The following is a 24,843-nucleotide window of genomic DNA, read 5'->3' as shown; positions in this document are numbered from 1 at the left end:
TTTAAGATGTGGCTGTCAATGTTGGATTAAAAAAAAACACGTTGCCCGACGTTAGTTGCATTGCTTGAAAAAGAATTTTATTTCGAGAGACTGGATAAGTAATTCAAGTGTTTTTTTAACTTCCTGAAAAACAAGTAATAATTTAACAATATGTGCAAACGTTTTATGATATGTTGCTGTTGTGAATGTCTGTGGAGTGTATCTTATTTGCCTGTCTGTCCTGGCTGTGCTCTCTCGCTCGCCCTCCCCCCCCTCTCTCTCAATTCAATTCAATTCAAGGTGCTTTATTAGAATGACAGATAGGTACAATCAGTGTTGGGTATTTACTTTGTAATCTGTGGTCCTTTTAACTGTTTTTGCATCTACTGTATTGCTTTGAGATGCCACTTTTAAAGGTGATATATAAAATCAAGGCTTTAACTTGCTTTAACTCCGCAAGTCTGAGTCCTTGTGTCTGTCCTATCCGAACCCAAAAGTATTACAATATGTATCTTTATAGCAGGTGGTGTACAGCTTTTTAGTATAGATTACACTTTTCTAAAATGTATTTAAAAAATAAAAACGATTACATTCTAATCTTTCCATGTTTGATCCCAAGATCCCAAGAAAAATAAATCTAAACGGGGAGAAAGCTATGCTGAAAGTTTATTAAGATACTTAGAAGACAAAGATATCAATTTATGTTGCATTTGTCTGATTGTGAATCAAAAAACACATATATTTAAACACACGTTTGCGATTTAAATCAAAACGCGTTTTAAATCAATATAAATGTTTATATTGTAACGTATAGGTGACTATTCATTGTTTTTAAAATGACTTAAATTCGATCATGTTGTGATATTTAGAAATATAAATTTGTTTGGTGCGAGTGAAGTTTTATTTAATCTCTGACCCAGAGAAAAGTTTTATTTTTTCAAAGAAATGTTTGTTAAAAAAAAAGTCATGGCTTCGGCTGGATTCAAACACCTAACGTGATGTGGGAGTCAGGAACCTAACCCACAGCGCCACCGGCAAGGTCACATGAGGAGTGCTGAAAAAGCCCTACAGCAACATTATCAACAGACAATGTACAGCGTGTACTATTCTTGTGTTGCGGTACATGAATATAATTATATCGTTATTAATTTCTTTAGATACGCGATTCCATATTATATTCCCTTTTAATCAAATTCTAAAAGTATGCTTGTTGACTCCGGTATCACGTTAGTTAAAGACTTCGATGCTTAAAATGTTTAGGGAGAAATGGAATACTGGTGTGTATTTTTTCTTTAAAGTACCAAGACCAGCCATATACTGTATGTTTATGTTCCAAAATTAATATCGTTTATGACCTTCACATGCGTTACAGTATGCTCCTATTCTTTTTATGCTCAGCTACTAAGATTTCCCTTCAGTGGTAAAATTCCATATAAATATGCAATACTAAAACGGGCACAGTAAAAACATTTAAATCTTTCTACGACCGACCAATGGACCACGAGTGCCCCTGTCTGTCAACCAATCACGTACTGCGGTATTTTGCGTCAACGCATGTCACGATGCGCGAGGCCATAGCCAATTACTCCCGGTACATGTCTGTGCCGTGCACTTTGAATGGCTGCATCTGTAGGATATGTAGAAGGATTAGTTTAAGGTATGTTTGCCCTGTTTCTTGAAGCTGAAAGTTAACAAAAGTCCTTCCTTGCATTCTTGTAAAGTAGTGGCCCCAACACAATACAGACCTTGTCTCTGGTGTTGGGGAATCACTTCTATTGATTTCAGAATCACAAGGTCTATTTTGTTCATGGCCAAATGGTTTTATGGCTGTGTCTGTGCAACTCTTATCTCTCCTTGAGGTTGATCTTTACTCTAAACCTTGGGGCACCACAAGAAATGCAGATGCAAGAAATGACACACACACACACTAATATCAAATACTATGACTTACATTCCTTTGATTTTGATCCTGATTGCCTGCCACTAGGAATGGAGGAAGAGGATCTTACAAAAATGCTATAACATCACTTCATCATGCTGTACAGTACAGTTCATCATCATCTCCATCAGCCATTGTATTGTACAGCAGTATTCATCATCATGATTATCTGTTACAGATTCAGGGACTGTGAATATGAGATTAATGTTTATATTTTTTCCAAGTTAATTATTACCTTTTACTTTTATCTAGCGTTTATGACAATTATAAAATGACATTTCTCTGGAAGTGTTTTATAGCATTTGCCCCTTTATTTACTTAATGGCTTATGGGAAAATTTTACACAGGGTTATTTGCAAATTTCAAAAAGTTGAAATCTTACTGTTGTAGTGTGCTCTCATGAGGCACCAGTTCTGTAGGGGTTTGGGCATTTACTGGGACAGTTATTAATTGTAGCAGTAAATCATGAAATTGATTCTTTTAATGGCTTTAGAATCCAACCATGCGATATAACTCAAACAACGCACACACACAGGTAGTAATACACGAGGATACATTTATTAATACATAGAATATGCATGTAAACCTAACAGATCTTATCGTGAGGGTTATCAGAATACAAAAGGTATATATACAGTCAGTTACGAAGAGTTACATATATCAAGAGGACATACGTTCAGTATATCATTCATTTAGACCGTTTCGTAAATGAACTTGGTTATAACTTCTACATTGGATACTCAAAACAAGTACATAAGTCTTAGGAATTAAATTGATATCAACTGGTTGGGATAACAATTGAATTCTCGAGCTGTAATGCATTGAAGTTGAATACTCATCCAATCTCTGGGGATTCAGATCTCCTGCGGGCTCTCTTGCTCCGTGCCAGGCTGTGCTGTGCGGCTTGCAACGGTGCGCTGCTGACGCTCACTGACCGGCTAGCTAGTGTTGGCTTTAACTAGCACAGTTTAGTTTACACTAACAGGATGACCATTGATCATGATAGCCAGGCTTAGCTAAGTGCATCCCCCTTTAGGAGCTGTCCCTTATCAAAAGAAAACATCTTTAAATCAGCCTGCATGAATAGCTTCTCTGTGGCTGCACCACAGAGATGAAGGGAGAGATGAGGCCTCATTTGGGAAAGCACAGCAACACTTAATTCTGTCTTATTAACAAGCATTGCAGCTACACTGTATTAAAGTCATGGACAATGTAATCTCAGGTTGACTTCTTCTGAATAAACAATGAAACACACAGTGGAAGCTACAGGGGAGTGTATTTAAAACAGAACTTTTCTTACACAAAGTATTATGAGCAACTAAACAAACAAGATACATTAAATGCCATCTGTAATCTTTCTTATGTGGACCAAGTATTGGATCAAGATAAACAGCCAAATAATTCATACATTCTCCATAACAGGAGCTGGTCCTGACTCCCGTGAAGTGCGTAGTTTAGGACCCTGTGCAGACAGTATAATCCGAAAGTGACTGGAGTAGGACACTGGGGGAATGACGGCAGGATCAGGATGGGATGACAGATTGGAGGGTATGACGGCTGTGATATGGTGCTCAGGGAGTGTGGTGCAGGCGAATGAGTCTAAAACAGTCCAAATAGGGAAACCAGGGCACAGTCCAATATCCAAAACCTGGAGGTCCATCCGAGACGACAGCAAGAATAAAAACAAGGAACGGGGACATGGAACCAGGAGCATGGAGGTTAAAAGTAGAGTGACGAGGCCAGGCTCTCCGAGACCCAGGCTCAGCTGGACAAGATGGCGTTCGGAAGCCTATCCCCTAAGGCTGCGGACGTGGGGCGACTTGATGCTAGGTGGGCCTCTGAGCGTCCATCTTCCAATGCAGAGCCCTGAGCTTTGGGGGCACAGGGTTTAAATAATACAGGGAACAAGGGGCAGGTGAATGTGATAATGAAACTCAAATACAAAAAGCGCCCTCTAGAGGAGGGATGACAATTGTGACATTCTCTTTTTTCACCTCTGTGAAATCTGTTTTAAGAAAAGAAACACAGAGGGTAAGAAAGTGAAAACACCAATGACTGCAAAGGACACAATTGTGAAAAGCATGCAGTAAAATATTATCTTATTAAGCATCTTAGTAAGTTTATATTTAAGTAGTTTAATTTTTTTTTCTCAGAGTATTTTCTTTATTTTATTTTGTATAGTTTTCTTGGTTGTTTTTCAGGTATGTTTCTCATTCTGTTTGCTCAGATCCATCCTGCTGCAAAGGAACTGCAACACATTTAACCACCAAACTCATCTGAGATTCTTTGATGGGCCTATGCCACAGCCACCTTGAGTTCTTGCCTATTTTTTAGCAAGCTTCACCCTAGCATGTACAATGCATGTTCAGTTAGATTTAAATCTGGTTGTGGACTTGGTCAGTTGAAGATTGTACACTTTTTTCTCCTGGTGAACTTGATTGCATTGGGTCTAAATTGTGGATTATCATTATGCAGCATGGTGAAGCACAGGTCAACAAATAATGTTTGCTTTACATAAAAAATTAAAAATATATATTTCTGTAAACCTTAGAATTCTTTCTGTAACTGCCATCAGTTATGGTAGACAAGTTTCCCCATTCTTAAGGCAGCCATGCATTATCAGATGAGCCAGTTCTCAAGGAAAATGTAACTTTTTTGCTGTAAATATGATCACCAGACACAAGCCCAACAAATCTCCTAACCAAGTCAAGTTCATTCCCTTACTTGATGGTTGCAACATCATGTTATGTTTCCTCTCTGCAAAGGCTGGGAAGTTTGTCAGGATTATGGAGAGCATACATGGTGCAAAATATAGAAAAGGCAGCCAAGATTCAAATCAAATCAAAGTTTATTTATCAAATGCACAACAATACACCATGTATTGTTACGTTTAAAATGTATTACTCTATCACTAGATCTTGCCAGAGAATAAAAATAACTTGCTTGACTCACATTTTACATAACACAACACTTCCTGACCACGTTTGTTAACAATCATACTTGTACTGTAATTAATCAAAATATTGTATTATTGCCAGGGGATGAATACTTTTCTAAGGCACAGTACATAATAGACCCCTTCGCTGCTTTCTTAAAAGCCCCATCTTGACTTTGTTTCTCAATGTTTCATTTCAAACCCAGGAATTTGATAATGAACTGGATAGATGCTGGTAGTCCAATTTACAGACATGATGCACAAACCATATAATTTGCTTAAAACAGATTTAACACCACTGAACATGACAACTCTCCAGTATAATGTTTTATTCTCTTATATTTCTTTGTAGATTTCAGTCTCATTCACCTCATTAGAATTTCTAAACCAGAAAATTCCAAGTTCAATTCTTATTTTATGATTTAAAAACCACCTTAGGAAAAAAAATGTCTATTACAAAATAGATTGTTATCATAAAATTAAAGATAAAAGATGTACAAAGTCCAGAATTAATCATCTGAGAATTATAATAGTGGGGCTCAAAGGCAAAAGTACATACTCAGTGCAGAACTCTGCACTTAACGTAGAATTGTTGGAAGTATACTTTGTACTTTGCCCTAATGTTAAAATGTTAAAATTTTCAGAATGATTAAAATCATTAAAGAATGATTATATTTTATAAAGATATTTGTTAAAACTGCACAATATTCTGTATCTTTTGAAATCTTCATCATGCAAAGTTATTGTTTCACTACTTGTTTTTTAAAAGTATATCATCTGTTTGCTACTGTATTGAGCTAGTTTTAAGTTAATTTTAAGGCCTATTAAGAACAGACAAGCTACACAGTCATGTTGTTGGAGTTTATACCCTGGCTTTTTTCAGGAAACAGCTGTTATGATCTCAGTTAACTAGCTCTTGTTTTTTTTAAATAATGTTCTTATGTGATTTAGTCAAACTAACTTAAGCATATCATAATCATTTATTATCCATGATAAGTCAATACACTCATTTTCTGTATTTTGTAACTGTTATAAAAAAATACAACGATGGCGAATCAAACAAATGTTTTTTTTTCTCTTTCCTTGCTTTGACAAACCTTTCTAATCAGAGAGTCACAGTACAGCAACAGAGCTTGTGCTGCAAAGTTTTGCTTCCCCTGTTATAGATCACACATTTCTCAAACACAAGCTTCAGAATATTGGACTTTGAGCAAGCCTGTAATTACATGTTATTTTAAAAAATCATAAAATGATTCCTTCTTATCAATTCAAATCATTCCACTAAAAGCTTCAGGGCTGTTCCAATGGTGGTTTCTAGTCTAGTCTAATCTTCAGAGCATAACTACTATGTAAAACCCAGGCAAATGCAAACTTACAAACAATATCACTTTACATTCTTAAAAACACAAATTGGCACAAATTGACAACAAAAAGTTCTTAGAAATCTGTATTTTCATGCAAAACACAGGAGACGAGAGGATAATAAGAATAAATGATACCCACTTAGTTAACAATATGTTAATCTGTTTTATCAATCAATACTGGATATTGGGTAAGGTGATACCAATCACATTATATATAATTAGCCCTACTCTACCAGAAACTAACATAGAACACCATAAAAAGTTTCCACCTTCTCAGAAAGTATACTACTAACTTTCAATACCATCACCTGTTAATAATACACAGTATTTTAATGTATTTCAAGGTTCTATGAATTAGCTTTTAGTAGTCGAAATTAACAAATTCAACCATTTTCAGAAGCCTCACTAGCATTTCATGGACAACACTTCAAATATGAGATTGTACAGTAACATAGATATAACTTTTTAAAATAATTGTAGCTAGAATTTCAAACACTTTTTATACTTATTTTATTATTAGACTTGTACGTGAAGTCACAATAATATTTCCTTATAAGTTAGAAGAAAGGCTAGAAATACACTGTAAAATATCAGACCGAATGAGTTGCTACAATTCTTCTTAATTCTTAAGTGTCATTAATTTTTTACACTTTCCAACTATGTTTGTCAAAGTCTATATCCTTTTTTTAACCTACACTATGACTTACTCCCATCACCCAACATTATCACACACTGGTGATGTTGTTAATAAACATAACAGGGTTCATATGTGTTAAGATTTACAGCCATCGTTTCTACAAGGTGTCCTTGAAGTTTATTAATAAGTAACAGAGTCCTTTTATTCCAAAAGGTTATCATGTTTTTTTAACAATTATGAGAAGAGTGTCAGCAGCTTTTGTTCGATACTGTATTTAGTACTGACCTGGCTTACAGAAACAGAACTTGACATTTTTCTTCTTTGCAGAGTAACTGTTGATTAGTTTAAAATCTGTCTGGATTACACTAAAAATGCAAAGAAGAATGAACAGGTGCAACTTCTCTTCTTGTGAAATTATCCTCTCCTTACTTTTGTCGGTTTCCCTGCTCATCTCTTTGGGTTTGATAGTATTGTCATGGCTGGCACTGCACATAGATGGTAAGCAAAGACTTTTCTATTCTGTGAGTTATTCTGAAATATCCATACATAGTTTATGTACTATATAATATACTATATATACAATATGCATATATCATATTAATGTTTCTGTAATAATAAAATATATGTTTTAAAATATTTTAAAAGATGTTTAACACAGTAAGTTATTAAAGTAATCTTTTAGAAATGTGTGATTTTACTTCATTACAGTAGATGCCATGACTGCATAGGTGTGTGAATATACACATTTATTAACTTTTTAGTCTTTTGGGGGAATTTTTTTCTTTTTGAGAAAGAATGAAATCAATAAACATCAGAGTTCAATTTTCTTTCATCTCCTCCTCGCTACCCCTCCACTCAATGTGTCATCTCTGCTGAAGTAGCAAACTTTCCCTTCTCTCAAGCTACAGCTAATCCCAACACTCCCCATTAAATAGTAGCAGTCTGGGACACGTTCCACAAAGCTTTTGAATAATTTTTTTATATCTTTTATATAACACCATGATAATCTCAAAATTAGTGCAGGCATAACACATGCAAGCTTATGCCTGTATTTCAAGTACCAATGTCCTTATGTTTAAAATGCTTTGTTTTTAAAAAAAAATGTGCTCCTTTGAATCTCACATACAGATGCAACCATTCAAAACAAGCGGGCGAAACCGCATTATAATGTGGTGCGCTTGTCGCGGTATAACTCAAGTTACCGCATAATGCCGTATATTCTCTCATAATACCGCATGGTATTACCGCAAGTAAAATAGTATCCTGAATTTCCGCAAGGTGAAGCTAATAAAGTTCAACCTCTCATGTCTGAGCTGTCGCCATCAAAGTCTTTACAGAAGATATTACTAATAGAATTAATAATGAATGACCTTGGACAAGCTGTAAACTCAAAGTATTGTCCTGGTCGACATTGTTTGTAACCGTCTTTGTAAACGAAAAGATTTTATTTTTTCATTGACCGTCTTTGTAAAAGTAACACAACAGCATTTCGTTGATCCAATCACGCATTTGTTTCCAATCATGCAAAGTACAGTAATTTTTGAGAATCTCAGATTCACCATGCCTTTCACATGCTCATAAAAGATATTGATTTAGGAACATAGCAATATTATGGACAATTAATTGACTTTTTATATTTCTAAATATCACAACATATTCGAATCTAAGTCATTTTTTCATAACAACGAATAGTCACCATTTTTCCCACTGACAACGGTTCCTGCTTCTGCTTCTGCTTCCTGCTTATATACTGTGGGGATCCCTTTAGATATCCCTTCAGATTTAAAAGGATATTAATAATATCGGGGTCACATCTTCCCAGTTTAGCTGATCTTTTGCTGCCTACGCATGCTTACACAGCTCCCTGGGTAAACTATCACACTTGACTGAGAAAGCTTTAGAGAACTTAACATTTTTATTATCTACAAATTGTAAATATGACAATATTTACAATATAAACATTTACTGTCAAACTTTAAATCAACAGTTGATTTAAAGACGATCTGTCAAAGTGCAATGAAATACAATATTGTTGTTGTTGTTATTGTTGTTTTTACCCTGTAAAGCGCTTTGAGAAACCACCTTTAAAGGTGCTATATAAAGGCGCTGATTCTTATGGAATGTGTTTTCTTTCTTCTTTTTTTCAGCATGGAATAAACCTATTACTTGATTCTTATGGAAGCCCGGTTCCGCCAGGGATGAAAAAAAAACACACACTCTTGTGTTTCAAGCACCATGTCTCTTCCTGTTAAAAAGAGGAAACACTTTACACTTTAACTCTTCATTTCACAGCGAAATTCCACCAGAGCCAGATTCTTTTTTAAACCTCTGGGTTTTCATTGATGTGTAATCTAACTGGAACCCCGGGGGGGCACCGTGTGTTAAGAAAGTTAGGTGTTGGCATAAACTATTAGTGAGTGGCTCTGGTGGAATTTCGCTGTGAACTGAAGAGTTAAAGTGTAAAGTGTTTCCTCTTTTTAACAGGAAGAGACGTGGTGCTTGAAACACGAGAGTGTGTGTTTTTTTTTCATCCCTGGCGGAACCGGGCTTCCATAAGAATCAAGTAATAGGTTTAGTCCATGCTGAAAAAAAAAAGAAAGAAAACACATTCCATAAGAATCAGCGCCTTTATATAGCGCCTTTAAAGGTGGCTTCTCAAAGCGCTTTACAGGATAAAAACAACAATATTGTATTTCATTGCATTTTGACAGATCGTCTTTAAATCAATTGTTGATTTAAAGTTTGACAGTAAATGTTTATATTGTAAAAATTGTCATATTTACAATTTGTTGATAATAAAAATGTTAAGTTCTCTAAAGCTTTCTCAGTCAAGTGTGATAGTTTACCCAGGGAGCTGTGTAAGCATGCGTAGGCAGTAAAAGATCAGCTAAACTGGGAAGATGCGACCCCGAAGATATTATTAATAACCTTTTAAATCTGAAGGGAGATCTAAAGGGATCCCCACACGATAGAAGCAGGAAGCAGAAGCAGAAGCAGGAACAGTGGGAAAGATGGTGACTATTCGTTGTTATGAAAAAATGACTTAGATTCGAATATGTTGTGATATTTAGAAATATAAAAGTCAATTAATTGTCCATAATATTGCTATTTTACTTTTTCAAAGAAATGTTTGTTAAAAGAAAATTTGTGGCACTAGCTGGATTTGAACAGCCGACCTCTCGCTTAGAAGTCAGGCACTTAGACCATAGCGCCACTTGCATGGTCACATGATTCCATCTTATATTCCCTATTAATCAAATTCTAAAGGTATGCTTGTTTACTCCGGTATCGAGCTGATTCACAGAAAAGCTTAAAACTACCACTTTTTATACACCTTATTTCACATGTTAGTTAAAGACTTTGATGCTTAAAATGTTTAGGGAGAAATGGAATACTGGTGTGTATTTTTTCTTTAAAGTACTGAGACCAGCCATATACAGTTTACATACTGTAATACTGTATGTTTATGTTCCAAAATTAATATAATTTATGGCCTTCACATGCATTATGCTCCTATTCTTTTTATGCTCAGCTTCTGAAATTTCCCTTCAGTGGTAAAATTCCATATAAATGTTCAATACTAAAACGGGCACAGTAAAGACATTTAAATCTTTCCACGACCGACCAACGCACCACGAGTGCCCCTGTCAGTCAACCAATCACGTACCGCGGTATGACACATTATACACGTGATGACGTGTTATGACATAGCCAAATGCATGCGGTACGTGTTTGTGCCGCTCACTTTGAATAGCTGCATCTGTATAGAGGAGGGAAGAGGAGAACTGAGACATCAATTTTTGAACAGTCAAAGATCAAGTGCTTGGGCTCCCAGGAAGCCTGTGTCCGGGGCAGGGCGCTACAATATATATATATGATATTAATAAAGAAGAGAACTTCCAGACACCATAAAATGGAACAAACTGTGCTGCCATCTTTTTAATAGCTTTAATGCCAGCTGACCAAATCACTCTAAGATTCAACTTAGAAAAAATATTAGAGAACACAATAAATATTAGAGAACACAATGTACAATTGTTATTAAACCACTGGTTGAACAAAGATTTATTATGGCATAGAAGTCTATGCAAACAGAGAATCACCCAGAGCAACCAGTAGGATAAGGAACAGGATACTGGACCTGACCTAACATACAGAAACTTAGTGTAAAAAACAATCTAAAATCAAAATAGTAGAAAAAGCTGGAGACCTACTTCCAAAATACAACCAGATCATACACTCCCACATTCACTCCCACATCATGTGATAAAAGTAGCTCCCTTAGGACAAAAAGAACACTTGAGGGTGACAATAAGACTCTTTTGGAAACATTTCTGATTAGTCATGGATATTCTTTTGATGTATTGATGATGTCTGTTGCCATTTGAACTTCCCATATAAATTAAGAGTATAAAACATACTCTAAAAGGTTTGTCTGTTCACCGTCAGGACAAGACAATGGACTCGGGGATCAGGGGCGGAGGGGTTTGCATCATGGTTAATAACTCCTGGTGTACAGCTGTGGAGACTATTTCATCGTCATGCTCTCCACATCTTGAACACCTGATAACAAAATGTCACCCATTCTATCTACAAAGGGAATTTACATTGGTGGTCCTCACAGCCATGTATATTCCAACACAGGCAAACACCACAAGAGCTCTGGAGGAACTACACGAACACCTAAGCAGACATGAAAACACTTGCGAAACAAAGACATTCGACAATGTTTACACTCCCTTCTGGGTTGGCTATAAAGCCCTCCCCCGAGGGAGCTAAACTCAGAGCTAGAACATCCGCCTTCAACTCTGGAGACAAGGACACGTACAGAAAATCCAGATCCGATCTCAGAAAAGCCATCAAAAAAGCCAAATATAAATACAGGGTAAAACTGGAATCACACTATCACGATGATCGAGACACTCGGAATATGTGGAACAGAAACATCACAGACTACAAAGCGAAACTCAGCAACACCTACCCTTTCACACCTAGATAAGAAAAGAACGTATGTGAGAATGTTGTTTGTTGATTACAGCTCAGCATTCAACACGATCGTACCCTCAAGGCTTATCACCAAGCTTCCAGGACCTACAGATGCAGCCATTCAAAATGAGTGGTGTATGCTGCGGTACAACGTGGTGGGTGTGTCGCATCTAAACACGTCAAGTGTGTCTTTTCGCTTCATACCGCATCATACCTTATGCAAGTTGGCTTATGTTAATAGTATCCGGAATCACCTTGTAAAACTGCCAGGTGGAGCTAATAAAGCTTAACCTCTCATGTACAACATTTGAGCTGTCACCAGAAAAGACCCAGTTTTGAATCCCGATCACTGCTGAGGGACAATCTTTATTCAAATAAAAATTTAAGTTGTATACTCTATAGACGTTTAATAATCTTAAACTGTGTATTACAGAATAGAGGGAGGGAGAGAGAGAGATGTAGGGCTTTCGGGCACATGTGGATTTGCGCCCTACACCCTGCGGTGCCACTGTGTACATACAGGACGAACATGTTGTACTATTTAGAAATATAAACAATGTCAATATAATGCCAATAATATTTGCTATTTTAGTTTTTCAAAGAAATGTTTATTTGTTAAAAGAAAACTCATGGTGACAGCTGGATTTGAACACCCAACCTCAGGGTTATAAGTCAGTCACTTAAGCTGTCACGCCACCAAGGCAAGTCATGTGACAAATTAATTTATTTAGATACGTGAATCCATATTATATTTCCTATTAATCAAATTCTAAAAGTATGCTTTTGTTTACTCCGATAACAAGCAGATTCGCAGAAAAGGTTAAAACGATCACTTTTCACAAAGTATATAAACATACAATAATATGGTTAGAAGGAGCACGTAACAACGTTTCTGAAATAACCACATGTAAGACTTTAATGCTTCAGATGTTTAGAGAGAAATGGAATACTGGTGTGTATTTTTTATTTAAACTACCAAGACCAGCCATATACAGTACAGTTTACATACAGTAATATGTTTATGTTCCTAAATTAATATCTTTTATGAGCATGTGAAAGGCATGGTGAATTGGAGATTCTCAAGACTTACTTTGTATGATTGGAAATGAATGCGTGATCGGATCAACGAAATGTTGTTACTTTTTGTCAATGAAAAAATAAAGTATTTTCGTTTACAAAGATGGTTACAAAGAATGTGGATCAGGGTAATACTTTGAGTTTACAGCTTGTCCAAGGTCATTCATTATTAATACTATTAGTAATATCTTCGGTAAAGGCTTTCATACATAAAATATTTCTGCATAATTAAAATATTTATGATAAAGGTGGTAGGTTGTGTACTTTTGTCAAACTGAGCAATCTTGCTTTCATAAAATATGCCAACTTTTTAATGACTGATGATTAACATGCTGTGACACACAGTTTAAATTTAAAAGTCTAAAGAGTATACAACTTAAATTCTTATTTGAATAAAGATTGTCCCTCAGCATTGATCAGTATTCGAAATCAGGTGTCTTCTGGTGACAGCTCAAATGCTGTAAAGGAGAGGTTAAGCTTTATTAGCTCCACCTGGCGGTGATTCCAGATACTATTATCTTACTGCGGTATTATACGATATGACACGTCCACTGCATTTTACCGCGGCGTACCCCGCTTGTTTTGAATGGCTGCATCTGTATTTATTTTTTTCAAGTAATCTGATGCAGGACTGCGCTACTTTATAAAACTGCCAGGTGGTACAATGAATGCTTAATGTGGAGTGTTTCTAACATAAAGTGGAGTAAATTTTATTTTAGTCATAAAAACTAAATATGTATTACTTTCCAAAAGTATTTGCATACAAACACAATTGCTATTCACCATTCCTAACAATTGTAATATTGACATTTTCAATGAAATACTATATGTCAAACATTTAGTTTAGTTTAGCATTTATTTTGTACTAATCCACATGCATTTCATCATAAGCTATCTGCAAAATAAAAAGGTTGTATATTTTTAAGGAGAAATACAACCTTCACATTGACCGGAATCAAAAAACAATTTTCTATGTGGTGGTACCACTGAACCACCTGTCAATCAGCTTGGATGAGCTACAGGAGCTAGAAACTCCAAGAGCTGCCTTTTCAATTCCATGATAAAGAAACATCATACTGTATACAATATATATATATATGAAAAATAATTAAAATTGTTATATGTTATATGTTATAGATGTATAATGTTACAGAGGAAGCTAAACTAAATGGATGTGTTTCAAAATTAAACTAAATGAATTAAAACGAATAATAACTCTGAATGAAAGTGTAATTACTGTGAAACACACTAAAACCAGCATATTATACATGAAAGACATTTTGTCATATTTTTGGGGCATTTTTTTGGCGACTGACTTGTATAGTATCGACACCAATGCAACTTAGAGTATACAACTGTATACAGTAGTACTGTAAATCATTCATTGAAGTCACAACTAACATCTTGTTCTTAAAATGCCTATTTGGTTTTAAATATGATATGGTTTGAAAGCCATATGTAAAATATATATTTTGAAATCAAAATTTAACATAAAATGTTTTATTTTTCTAGTTATACACAGTAATAATTCTGTATACTGTATGTAACTAGGAAAAAGAAAAAAACTATAATCACAGGAAAACACTAATGGGTTAACCTTTTGCCACTCAAACAAAGGTTTATTCTACGTACAAATACTTTAAAATACGATTTAAATAGTCAATATTTAAAGTTGTAGCATACCTAGGATGTCAATTTCTCTTTATAGGTCTACTCTGATATGTCCACTACCTACTTTGTTGGATAAAAATTTGACACAGACTCAAACATATATTTAATATTCTGCATAACTTTTGGAAGTAACCTGGAATAGTTTTCTTCTAAGTAGTCAGGATTCATTGAATGACAGCTACAGTATTTCTACTTATTAGGTCAGCTTTTTCATAGGCAGTCAATTTGAAAATATCCTAAGGATATTTATTGTCAGTCATTTTCAATTCCCAGTTTGTGTTTGGATTTCTTTCATCATATGTTTGAATTTACGTTTTGAGTAAAGTTGGATTTTAATTATATGGTAAGGACATTGGTTTTATGTATTTTGGGAAATTTTTTGCTTTTACAACAATATTTTGCAGGAAAATTGATACATTTTCAATGGACTTTTGGAGTATTTCTAACTGTATTACCAGATAAATGGTTTGATTTTATTGTTGTATCTGGGTCAGAAATGTACTGTTTTGAAGCTGAGGTTGTCATGTTTCTTTTGATATAAAGACCATGGTGTTGTGATTTGATTAAAAATTGCTGATATTGACTTGTGCGGTACATGGGTGTACATTTATAGTCAGTGCTATCTTTTTAATTTAATGGTTTATTAGAAAATAGTTTCATTGCTAAGAAAATTAATTTATTGGTTGTATTAGGAGGATATTGGAGATCACTTGCATGTGCGATGCTTTGTGAAACAATTAAGATATTTTATAATGTAAAATAAAATGCAAAACATTTAGCAGATTTCCAAGGCTGCTTCATATCTGATTCTGGAAGTCCCAGAAGGAGCTGTGGTACAAAAATCTTCAACTTTTAACTGTTGGTAGACTTTAATATCTTTACAGAAGAAGATAATTCTTCTGGCCTCTTGAATCTTCTCTGATTGCTCTGTGCCACTTTTGATACAGTATGTACCCAATTGTCATCACAACTCTTCATTGGGAATTAACACAATATTTTGTATACCCTGTTATTTGGCTGTTTCTGATTTTAAAGATTTTCTATTTATGAAAATATTTATATTTTCTGATTTTAAAGAAACTATTTATGAAAATAATTTGTAAAAACAGGTATCAGCACACATAGAAGTCCTAACAAGAAAGGAGAAGATTGGGAATATGAAGAATAAGTAAAACACTTGATCATTGGAATCTTGGGCCCATAAATATACTTCTGGTCCCTTCTTCAAGTCATAAATTGGTTTATTTATCTATTGCTCTGCTCTAATTGTTCTCATTTTTTTTGTTTTTGCTCTTTTTTTCTTAAATTTACTCACCATATACACTTTTTGAGATTTATGGAAGTTATGTTTTCATATTGGATAATTTTCTTACACTTCTGGCTGTTGTCTGTTTATTTGTCTTTTAGGATACAAAAAGTCAATGATCACAAGTTTAAAACAGGGGAAATTTAATTAATTCAAAGGTCCAGTTTTACTCTACAGGATTGTTGCAGACAATTTTAGATGGAATAAATCTTGGGTACATCCCTACAAATCTGGTGTTCCTGATAATGTAAATGAAATGTTTTAAATTTAATTTTAAAACTGTTACTTTTTCACTGATTGTACGTCAGTGGAAAAAACATAGATGGGGGACTGATTTAGTTCTGAATTATTTACCAGCTTTCACTAATGCATCTCAATCATGATGTAGAATATAATTTTACATACTTTCTTTTACTAGTGATAGGTTTATAAAAAGAATGTGTTCTAAAAATATAAAACATTTTATTTAGGACATTTTAAAAGGAAATTAAAGGAAATGCTCAGATAATTCCCATTTATCTGAACAAATCTCAGGATCTCATTCATATGCTTATTAGAATAAAAGAGCTATTGCCTTCAAAAACAAGACTGGCTAGCTTGTCCTAAACTCTCAAAATGTTTTGTGTATAGTTTTGTGTATAGTTATGCCTGCTTTTGCATTTTAAATGCTGTTCCACTTGTGTTCTCCGGTTTGCACTTTACTATGTATTCTAAAGAGGTTCACTGGATTATAGCCCTCTGCTCACCCCTAAGTGTGATCTACCAGGGAATTGCTTTAAACAAGTCATTAATGAAGCATTTTGTTTTGTTTACAGTGGTTCAAATCCAACCTAATACAACTGAAGTAGTTTTGGGTGGAAGATTTACAATTACAAATGGAGCTTCTTTCAGTGACAACCTTCAAAATAAATCTGCTGTGGAATTCAAAACACTTGCTTTTGATATTGAACATATGGTAAGATTGACTTCAATACCACATAACTACTGTACTACTGTACTGTACTACATACTACTACTAAAGAGGCATCTCTTTTTAAAAGCATATATGGATATATGACTCTAAATCATGGAAAAGTGCCTTTTTTCTTTCTGAAACATTGATAACGAGTACATTTTCTCAGCAGTTTACATGTTTATAGAGATCCCGCCATTCAAAATGCAAAAGGTACACTGCGTTAAAATGCAGTGGGCATGACTCTATATACCGCATTATACCGCAGTGTAATTGAAATATGATAATAGTATCTGGAAGCACCTTGTAAAACTGTCAGGTTGAGCTAATAAAGCTTAATGTCTCATGTACAGCATTTGAGCTGTCACCAGAAAATGCCCAGTTTCAAATAACGGTCACTGCTGTGGGACAATCTTTTTCCAATTAAGAACTTAAGTTGTATACTCTATAGACGTTTAATAATTTTAAACTGTGTATTACAGAATATTAATCATTAAACATTAAAAATGTGGTAGATTTTATAAAAGGAAGATTGCTAAGTTGGACAAAAGTACACAACCTACCACCTTTTTAATGTTTAATGATTACCACCACTTCACACCTGAATGTCAAGATCACGATTTCAAAATAAAAAAAAAACATCAAACCTTTGATTGGATGAGAACATCATGATTGTTTCACAAGGATGTGTAACATTACAATTTGTTACAGTTACCATCAGGAGAAAAAAAAAACATTTTTTATTTATTTGTGGCTGCTACAGTTGAACCCTTTGCAATGGCTGGATAGTTGGGAGCTCCCCTTGAAAGCTGACACCCCTCCATACGCTTAAGTGAAAAATTAATATAAATGCCAATGTAAACGCCATATTTACAATTTGTTGAAAATAAAAATGGTTGTAAAGTCATCTAAAGCTTTCTCAGTCAATACTGAGAATTCACGTAGGGAGCTGTGTAAGCATTTGTAGGCAGCAAAAGATCAGCTAAAGAGGGAAGAAAATGCTTTCAGAGAAAACAATGTTTCAGGTGTGAAGAATAGAGCCCCAACTCAATTGCAGCCTAAACATTTCCCTACAAACCCTGCCCCCATTGCGATTGGAATATACATTAACACAGCACTGAAAACTTTACAGTAGATGATCAGATGTTTCGCAGACGTAGGGATAGTACATAATTCTGGGTTTATGACCTCACACCTAGGATTCGATTAATTCAAAATACGTTTTTTTTTTTTTAAATGCACCAGGTACTAGATCTTGTTTATATAAAAGTTATATCACTGGGCAGAGTGATGGAGACTGAAAAAAATGACACAAGCACTACCAACTTTTTTCCCTTCCCTCTGGTGCTAGATGATAATGTGCTGGCTGGCACGAAACAATCCCTCCCATTTTTAATCAGTCTGTTTCTGAATCAAAGCGGGTGAGAGAGAGTAGGAAGAGACACAGAAAAGTGTATCCTGTCTTAATTTCAAATTATATTTTACCTTCATTCTTTTACTTTATAAGTTTGTATTTTACTTATTTTCTTATAGTCAGATTCAACGTATATTTGAACAAATTCTTGTAAATTAATGTTTTTACAAGATGTGGAAGAAGTGCAATTAATATTAATTTTAATATTTTTGATTACTAATAGTTTATGCTAACACCTGACTTTCTTATTTAGATGTAAATAAAGTATTGAACTAAGTGTGACAGTCAGAAAAAAACAATCGAGAATAGTCTGTGGTATTTGTATAGATTAAACTTTTCTAAATGTTTTTTTAAAAATAGAAGCTAACTGAAGAAACAGAAGAAACTGTTAGTGGACACTGCGCTATTTGTCAGCAAACTGCTGATCTGCTTAACACCTGTAGAAAACATTTTATTTCTGTATGGAATGCGTGTTGTGTTTACAAAATTAGTGTTTAAAATGTTTAATTAAGAAGTAAAAAGAACTTATAACTTACACAAAGACTTTAAAATGATCTCGCGGTAGAAAAACCACCTGTTATTCATGCATAAAAGGTGTTTTTGACTGATTTATATATATATAATGTCTTTTCGTGTTGATTTAAGTGTCCTTCTTTCAGTTGGATTGCATGATAATTGTTATAATTTATTATTATCGAATCCCTCAACTCGTTTACTTATGATTATTTGGAAATATTTTGATATGTTCCTTTTAACTCGGACTTTGTAATGTCAGGTGCTCTGAACGAGTTAAGCTTTGATGCAGTAAAAATAAATGTATTTCCCACAAGCTATACTGTAGTGGCTTTAAAACTATACAACCTCACGCTGTTTGCATGTGGCACATCTTTGTTCAAGTTATAAAAATACAGTATGGAAAAACAAGTGTTAAGAAAAAACAGGACATTTAATTGCTGGTAACCTTATGTTAAACATCAACAATGACAACTGTGCATGCTACTGAAAATTCCTTCCCATCCCCCAGAACTGTCTATCTTACATAACATTACACAGTGGTGTGTTGACAGTCCTTGCCTTTGTGAGAAGTACGTTATATAAAGTAGCTGCAATGGAATATAATAGTACTGTAGGTAAAAGTCAATTCCAAGCTGGAAACAAAAGACACAACGGGTCTCCTCTATAAATCTTCACTTTACAGACAGTCCAAGGTTATTTATTAGTAATTATATCTTCCATATTGCATTAAAATTTGAATGTTTTTTACAAATGTAAATCCACCTATTTTCTAACCGCTTCATCCAGGACAGGTAACAGTTTCAACCCTCCCCCTTCCCTCTGCCTGCCTCACCTGTTCCCATTTTTAACCATTCTGTGTCTGAATCACAGCGGGTGAGAGAGAGTAGGGAAAGACAGAAAAAAGTGAACCCTGGTTTTTTGATAGTCAGAAGGCTTCAACTGATGCATAAAAAATATAGCATAATGCCTTCTTGCGTTATGAAGTCACTTGCACCTGGGATCTGCTTTATTCAAACTGAGGTTTCTAAAAATGCAACCAGGTACTAGATATTGTTTAAATAAAAGCTGTGAAATGTTTCACAAATAGCGATCTTTAAATCTGTAGGTTGCAGGCTCTGTATCATTCACGTTTTTATTTCATTATTAATATTACTTAATATTGAATATTGTAAACGTCATATTTACAATTTGTTGATAATAAAAGTGTTAAGTTCTCTAAAGCTTTCTCAGTCAAGTATGATCGTTTACCCAGGGAGCTGTGTAAGCATGCGTAGGCAGCAAAAGATCAGCTAAACTGGGAAGATGCGACCCCGAAGATATTAATAACCTTTTAAATCTGAAGGGAGATCTAAAGGGATCCCCACACGATAGAAGCAGGAAGCAGAAGCAGGAACCGTTGTCAGAGGGAAAGATGTTGACTATTCGTTGTTATTAAAAATGACTTAGATTCGAACATGTTGTGATATTTAGAAATATAAAAAGTCAATTAATTGTCCATAATTTTGCTATTTTATTTTTTCGAAGAAATGTTTGTTAAAAGAAAATTTTGGGGTACTAGCTGGATTTGAACAGCCAACCTCTTACTTAAAAGTCAGACACTTAGACCATCACACCACTTGCACAGTCACATGATGAGTGGTGAAACAGCCCTACACATACAGTATCAAGTTTGTGTTGCAGTACATGAATATAATTGTATCATTATTAATTTCTTTAGATACGTGATTCCATATTATATTCCCTATTAATAAAATTCTAAAAGTATGCTTGTTTACTCCGGTATCGAGCATATTCGCAGAAAAGCTTAAAACTACCACTTTTTATACACATGTTATTTCATATGTTAGTTAAAGACTTTGATGCTTAAAATGTTTAGGGAGAAATGAAATACTGGTGTGTATTTTTTCTTTAAAGTACAGAGACAAGCTATTTACAGTTTACATAATACTGTATGTTTATGTTCCAAAATTAATATCGTTTATGGCCTTCACACACGTTATGCTCCTATTCTTTTTGTGCTCAGCTACTAAAATTTCCCTTTAGTGGTAAAATTCCATATAAATATTCAATACTAAAATGTGCACAGTAAAGACATTAAATATACATATACATACTGTATACAGTATAGTTTGCATACAGTAATATGTTTATGTTCCTAAATCAATATCTTTTATGAGCATGTGAAAGGCATGGTGAATCGGAGATTCTCAAAAATTACTGTACTTTGATGATTGGAAACAAATGCGTGATTAGATCAACGAAATACTGTGGTGTTACTTTTACAAAGACGGTCAATGAAAAAATAAAATCTTTTCATTTACAAAGACGGTTACAAAGAATGTGGACCAGGACAATACTTTAAGTTTACAGCTTGTCCAAGGTAATTCATTATTAATACAATTAGTAATATCTTCGGTAAAGACTTTGATGGCGACAGCTCAAACATTAGAGGTTGATTTTTATTAGCTCCACCTTGTGGAAATTCCGGATACTATTATTTTACTTGCGGTACTATGCGGTATTACGTGAGAATATACGGTATTAATACAGTAACTTGAGTTATACCGCGACAAGCGCACCGCATTATAATGTTGTATCGCCCGCTTGTTTTGAATGGCTGCATCTGTATATCACGCTAAACTGTAGATACTGCTTGGTATGGGGTTTTACCATGCATTTTGAATGGCTGCGTCTGTACATTAACGTTATTTTTACTTTGCAATGATGTCTGACAGTTTGTATTTGTCTACCATAACTCCCTGTGTTTTACTATGTTTTGCAATATTTTACTCCACATTTATCACAGTTTACCAAGGTGAACTTTAATGACAGAACTGTTGTAGAATTTGATTAAATGACTGAACGGCACATTTGCTACAAACACACCTTTCAGGATTGACTTCATTTTTCTACTGGAGCTGTCTGTATGGGTGTGAGCTGTGGATGAGTACCTCATACCATTCAGATAAAAAAAATACTGTAAGTTCACTAAACATTCGCAGCTGTTTAGATAAAACTAAGCTTTAAAGGCCATTTAGGGAGACTCCAGTTGTAAAGACACGAGGATACAGTATCTGTATTTCATAAAAAATATGATTTTTAATTGTTTAAAAATATGATTTTTCTAACATATCTTATGGAATATGGAACTCAACATAAACAAAATTCAATGTCTTTTTTATTTCAGATTTCTTCTGTATATGCACAGAGTTCTCTGAAAAATGAATATAAGGGCTGTGAAATCTTGGATTTCAGGTAAACAAATACATATTTCTACATTATTTTCAAACCCATGTTCAACCTGTAAATTTGAACACAATGTGTATTTAATAGCATTGAGTGTAATTTCTTTTTCAAATAATCTGACTGCACTACTCTGTAAAACTGCCACATACAGTACATCTTATTTTACAATCAGAATTCAATGTGTATTAACTCATTAATGCATCTCTTCACTAATCATAAGGGATAAAGGAAAAAATAAAGGAAGTATAAAGTCTCTGAATGTCATAAACTGTATGAGTCTAGAAAAATAAATATATGATACATTCTGTATATAGCTGGTAGTGGTTGCTAAAAATAAAATAAAAAAAGTGGATAACAGTATTCCACCTTCTTCATAAACATTTTCTGCATCAAAGTCTTTATCTTGGTCACTTGCTGTTGTTTAGAGTGACGAATGAGTTTGACACATGGACAGCACAGTTGCTTTGTCTCCTTGCAATTAGAGGGGTATGGGCTGCAATTGATATTTTTACTCTCTTCTCTGAAGGACAAGTTCATATAGCATTTGATCAGTTTGCAGTTTGCTTGGAAGAGGTGGAGCAGCAATTTTAAGGAGATGTGCTACAGATGAAATTCAAAACAGGTCATGCTGTAGTGTGAGTTATACTTTATCTGACCATCATCATACCTAACGAGCATGAATACACATTTGCATATTTAATACAATGTTTAATTGTTTAGTTAAACTTGAAGAACGGGATTAGCTACAAATGATTCAATAAATTAACAGAAACAGAGGGATCTGGAGGTACTGTACTTTAATTATTACTCTTTCGGTTTGTGCTTCACAAATCAATAAATGAGTTTTTTGTACTGTGAGCTTCCACATTAACATAAACTATCGAGGTTCATGCTAGGACAAAAATATGTGAGCTGTGCTTTTCACTGTAACAACATAAACATGCTTTAACTTAATCTTCAACCAAGACTGTTAGCTCTGTGTCCTGGTACCATGAGGGAAAAAAACAGCCTGTAGTAACAAACTAACTCAGAGTAGCTTATAAATGATAAAACACTTTATTTTAACATTAATTGTGTAATGAATATAACTAACTGTATATAAACTGATAATTTAATACATAACAAATACATTACAATGTGTTCTCACTGTAAACATTACAGTGTTTATTCATATTCAGGTGAACTATTTTTTGGTCTATTTCCAAGGGGGTGTAGGTAGCATAATTGAAAGAAAGATTAGCACATTTGCATGAAACACTATGTAATGATTTCTATAATTCATTAAAAAATATCCTGATATTTGTTTTATAACTAAAAGCTCTAATATTTTATATATACAGTATATTTATTTTTCATTTTTCTTTTTCACGTAGTTACCCCTTTTTCTTGATCATTAGTAACAGACTCTGGATAGTTAATAACTTCCATTAAATACCTGGCCTACAGTTCAGCCAGTAGGTCATTAGAATAACGTGCCTGTGGGTCGATTTACATGATAAAAACACCTTCAATGACATTTTGGGAGTGGCAGGCTGTTTATATGTTTCAAGTTTTATATAGGTCCATCCATATTATTGCTATTTATATTAATATTATTTTAATATTTAACACAGTGATATATAAAATTAATAAAAATTACAATAGAGAAAAAGTCTTAATTATCACAATTTTGTTAAACACACAACTTTAACTTTGGCTGGGAATTGAACCCAGGCAACTGGCAAGGTACATTGAGAACTCTACCACTGAGTCACCCTGCTTGATTGACGTTATTTAAAAACTAAATGTGTTTCATTTTCTATTACACTGCAAAAAAATGTTATGTAATGTAACAATGTAAAATAAATGTTATAAGTACAACTTGGACATTGACTGGAATTGAACCCTGATCTTTTGGTGTTTTAAACCAACAATCTCCAGTTGTTTGATGCCACAAAGTGAAACCAAACCATACAGATGTAGCCATTCAAAGTGCGCAGCACAAACACGTACCGCGGGCATTTGGCTGCTTCATAACGCGTCATACCGCGGTACGTGATTGGTTGACCGACAGGGGCACTCGTGGTGCGTTGGTCGGTTGTAGAAAGATTTAAATGTCTTTACTGTGCCTGTTTTAGTATTGAATATTTATATGGAATTTTACCACTGAAGGGAAATCTTAGTAGCTGAGTATAAAAAGAATGGGAGCATAATGCGTGTGAAGGCCATAAACAATATTAATTTTGGAACATAAACATACAATATTACAGTATGTAAACTGTATATGGCTGGTCTCGGTACTTTAAAGAAAAAATACACACCAGTATTCCATTTCTCCCTAAACATTTTAAGCATCGAAGTCTTTAACTAACGTGAAATAACATGTATAAAAAGTGGTAGTTCTAAGCTTTTCTGTGAATACGCTCGATACCGGAGTAAACAAGCATACTTTTAGAATTTGATTAATAGGGAATATAATATGGAATTGCGTATCTAAAGAAATTAATAACGATATAATTATATTCATATACGGCAACACAAGAATAGTATATGCTGTACAATGTCTGTTGATACTGTATGTGTAGGGCTGTTTCACCACTCATCAAGTGGCGTGGTGGTCTACAGATGCGGGATACCCCGGTGGGCGTGTTTCGCGGCATACCCCGGTGGGCGTGTCGCGGTGTCACGCAGTGTCACGTGGTTAATCGCGCGTCATTTGACGCTCTGCCGGAAACTATCCGGCGTCACCTTGTAAAACCGCCAGGGGGAGCTTAACCTCTCATGTACAGCATTTGAGCCTTTAATTTTGAACTGTGTATTACAGCATGTTAATCATTAGTCA

General features: G+C 34.5%; 1 protein-coding gene across 4 annotated transcripts in view; it reads left to right on the top strand.

Annotated features, from left to right (window-relative positions):
- Positions 1-7,153: 7,153 nt before the first annotated feature.
- Positions 7,154-24,843, top strand: part of tmprss15 (transmembrane serine protease 15) — a 255,332-nt gene continuing 237,642 nt past the window's right edge. For 2 of the 4 annotated variants that reach the window (XM_088922408.1, XM_088922409.1), the window contains exons 1-3: positions 7,154-7,352; positions 16,710-16,849; positions 21,964-22,031. In XM_088922408.1, the coding sequence (XP_088778534.1) occupies positions 7,226-7,352; positions 16,710-16,849; positions 21,964-22,031 (335 nt within the window). In that variant the 5' untranslated portion in view covers positions 7,154-7,225. Of the gene's footprint in view, positions 7,353-16,709; positions 16,850-21,962; positions 22,032-22,548; positions 22,658-24,843 lie in introns of those variants that run through there. The other 2 variants (XM_088922411.1, XM_088922410.1) reach the window with 2 other exon arrangements.

Source organism: Atractosteus spatula, chromosome 7 (assembly GCF_055471065.1).
Source record: "Atractosteus spatula isolate fAtrSpa1 chromosome 7, fAtrSpa1.hap1, whole genome shotgun sequence".
NCBI classification, from domain to species: Eukaryota; Metazoa; Chordata; class Actinopteri; order Semionotiformes; family Lepisosteidae; genus Atractosteus; species Atractosteus spatula.
The sequence above is the reverse complement of the archived record's forward strand: the minus strand, read 5'-3'. Positions and strand labels throughout refer to the sequence as shown.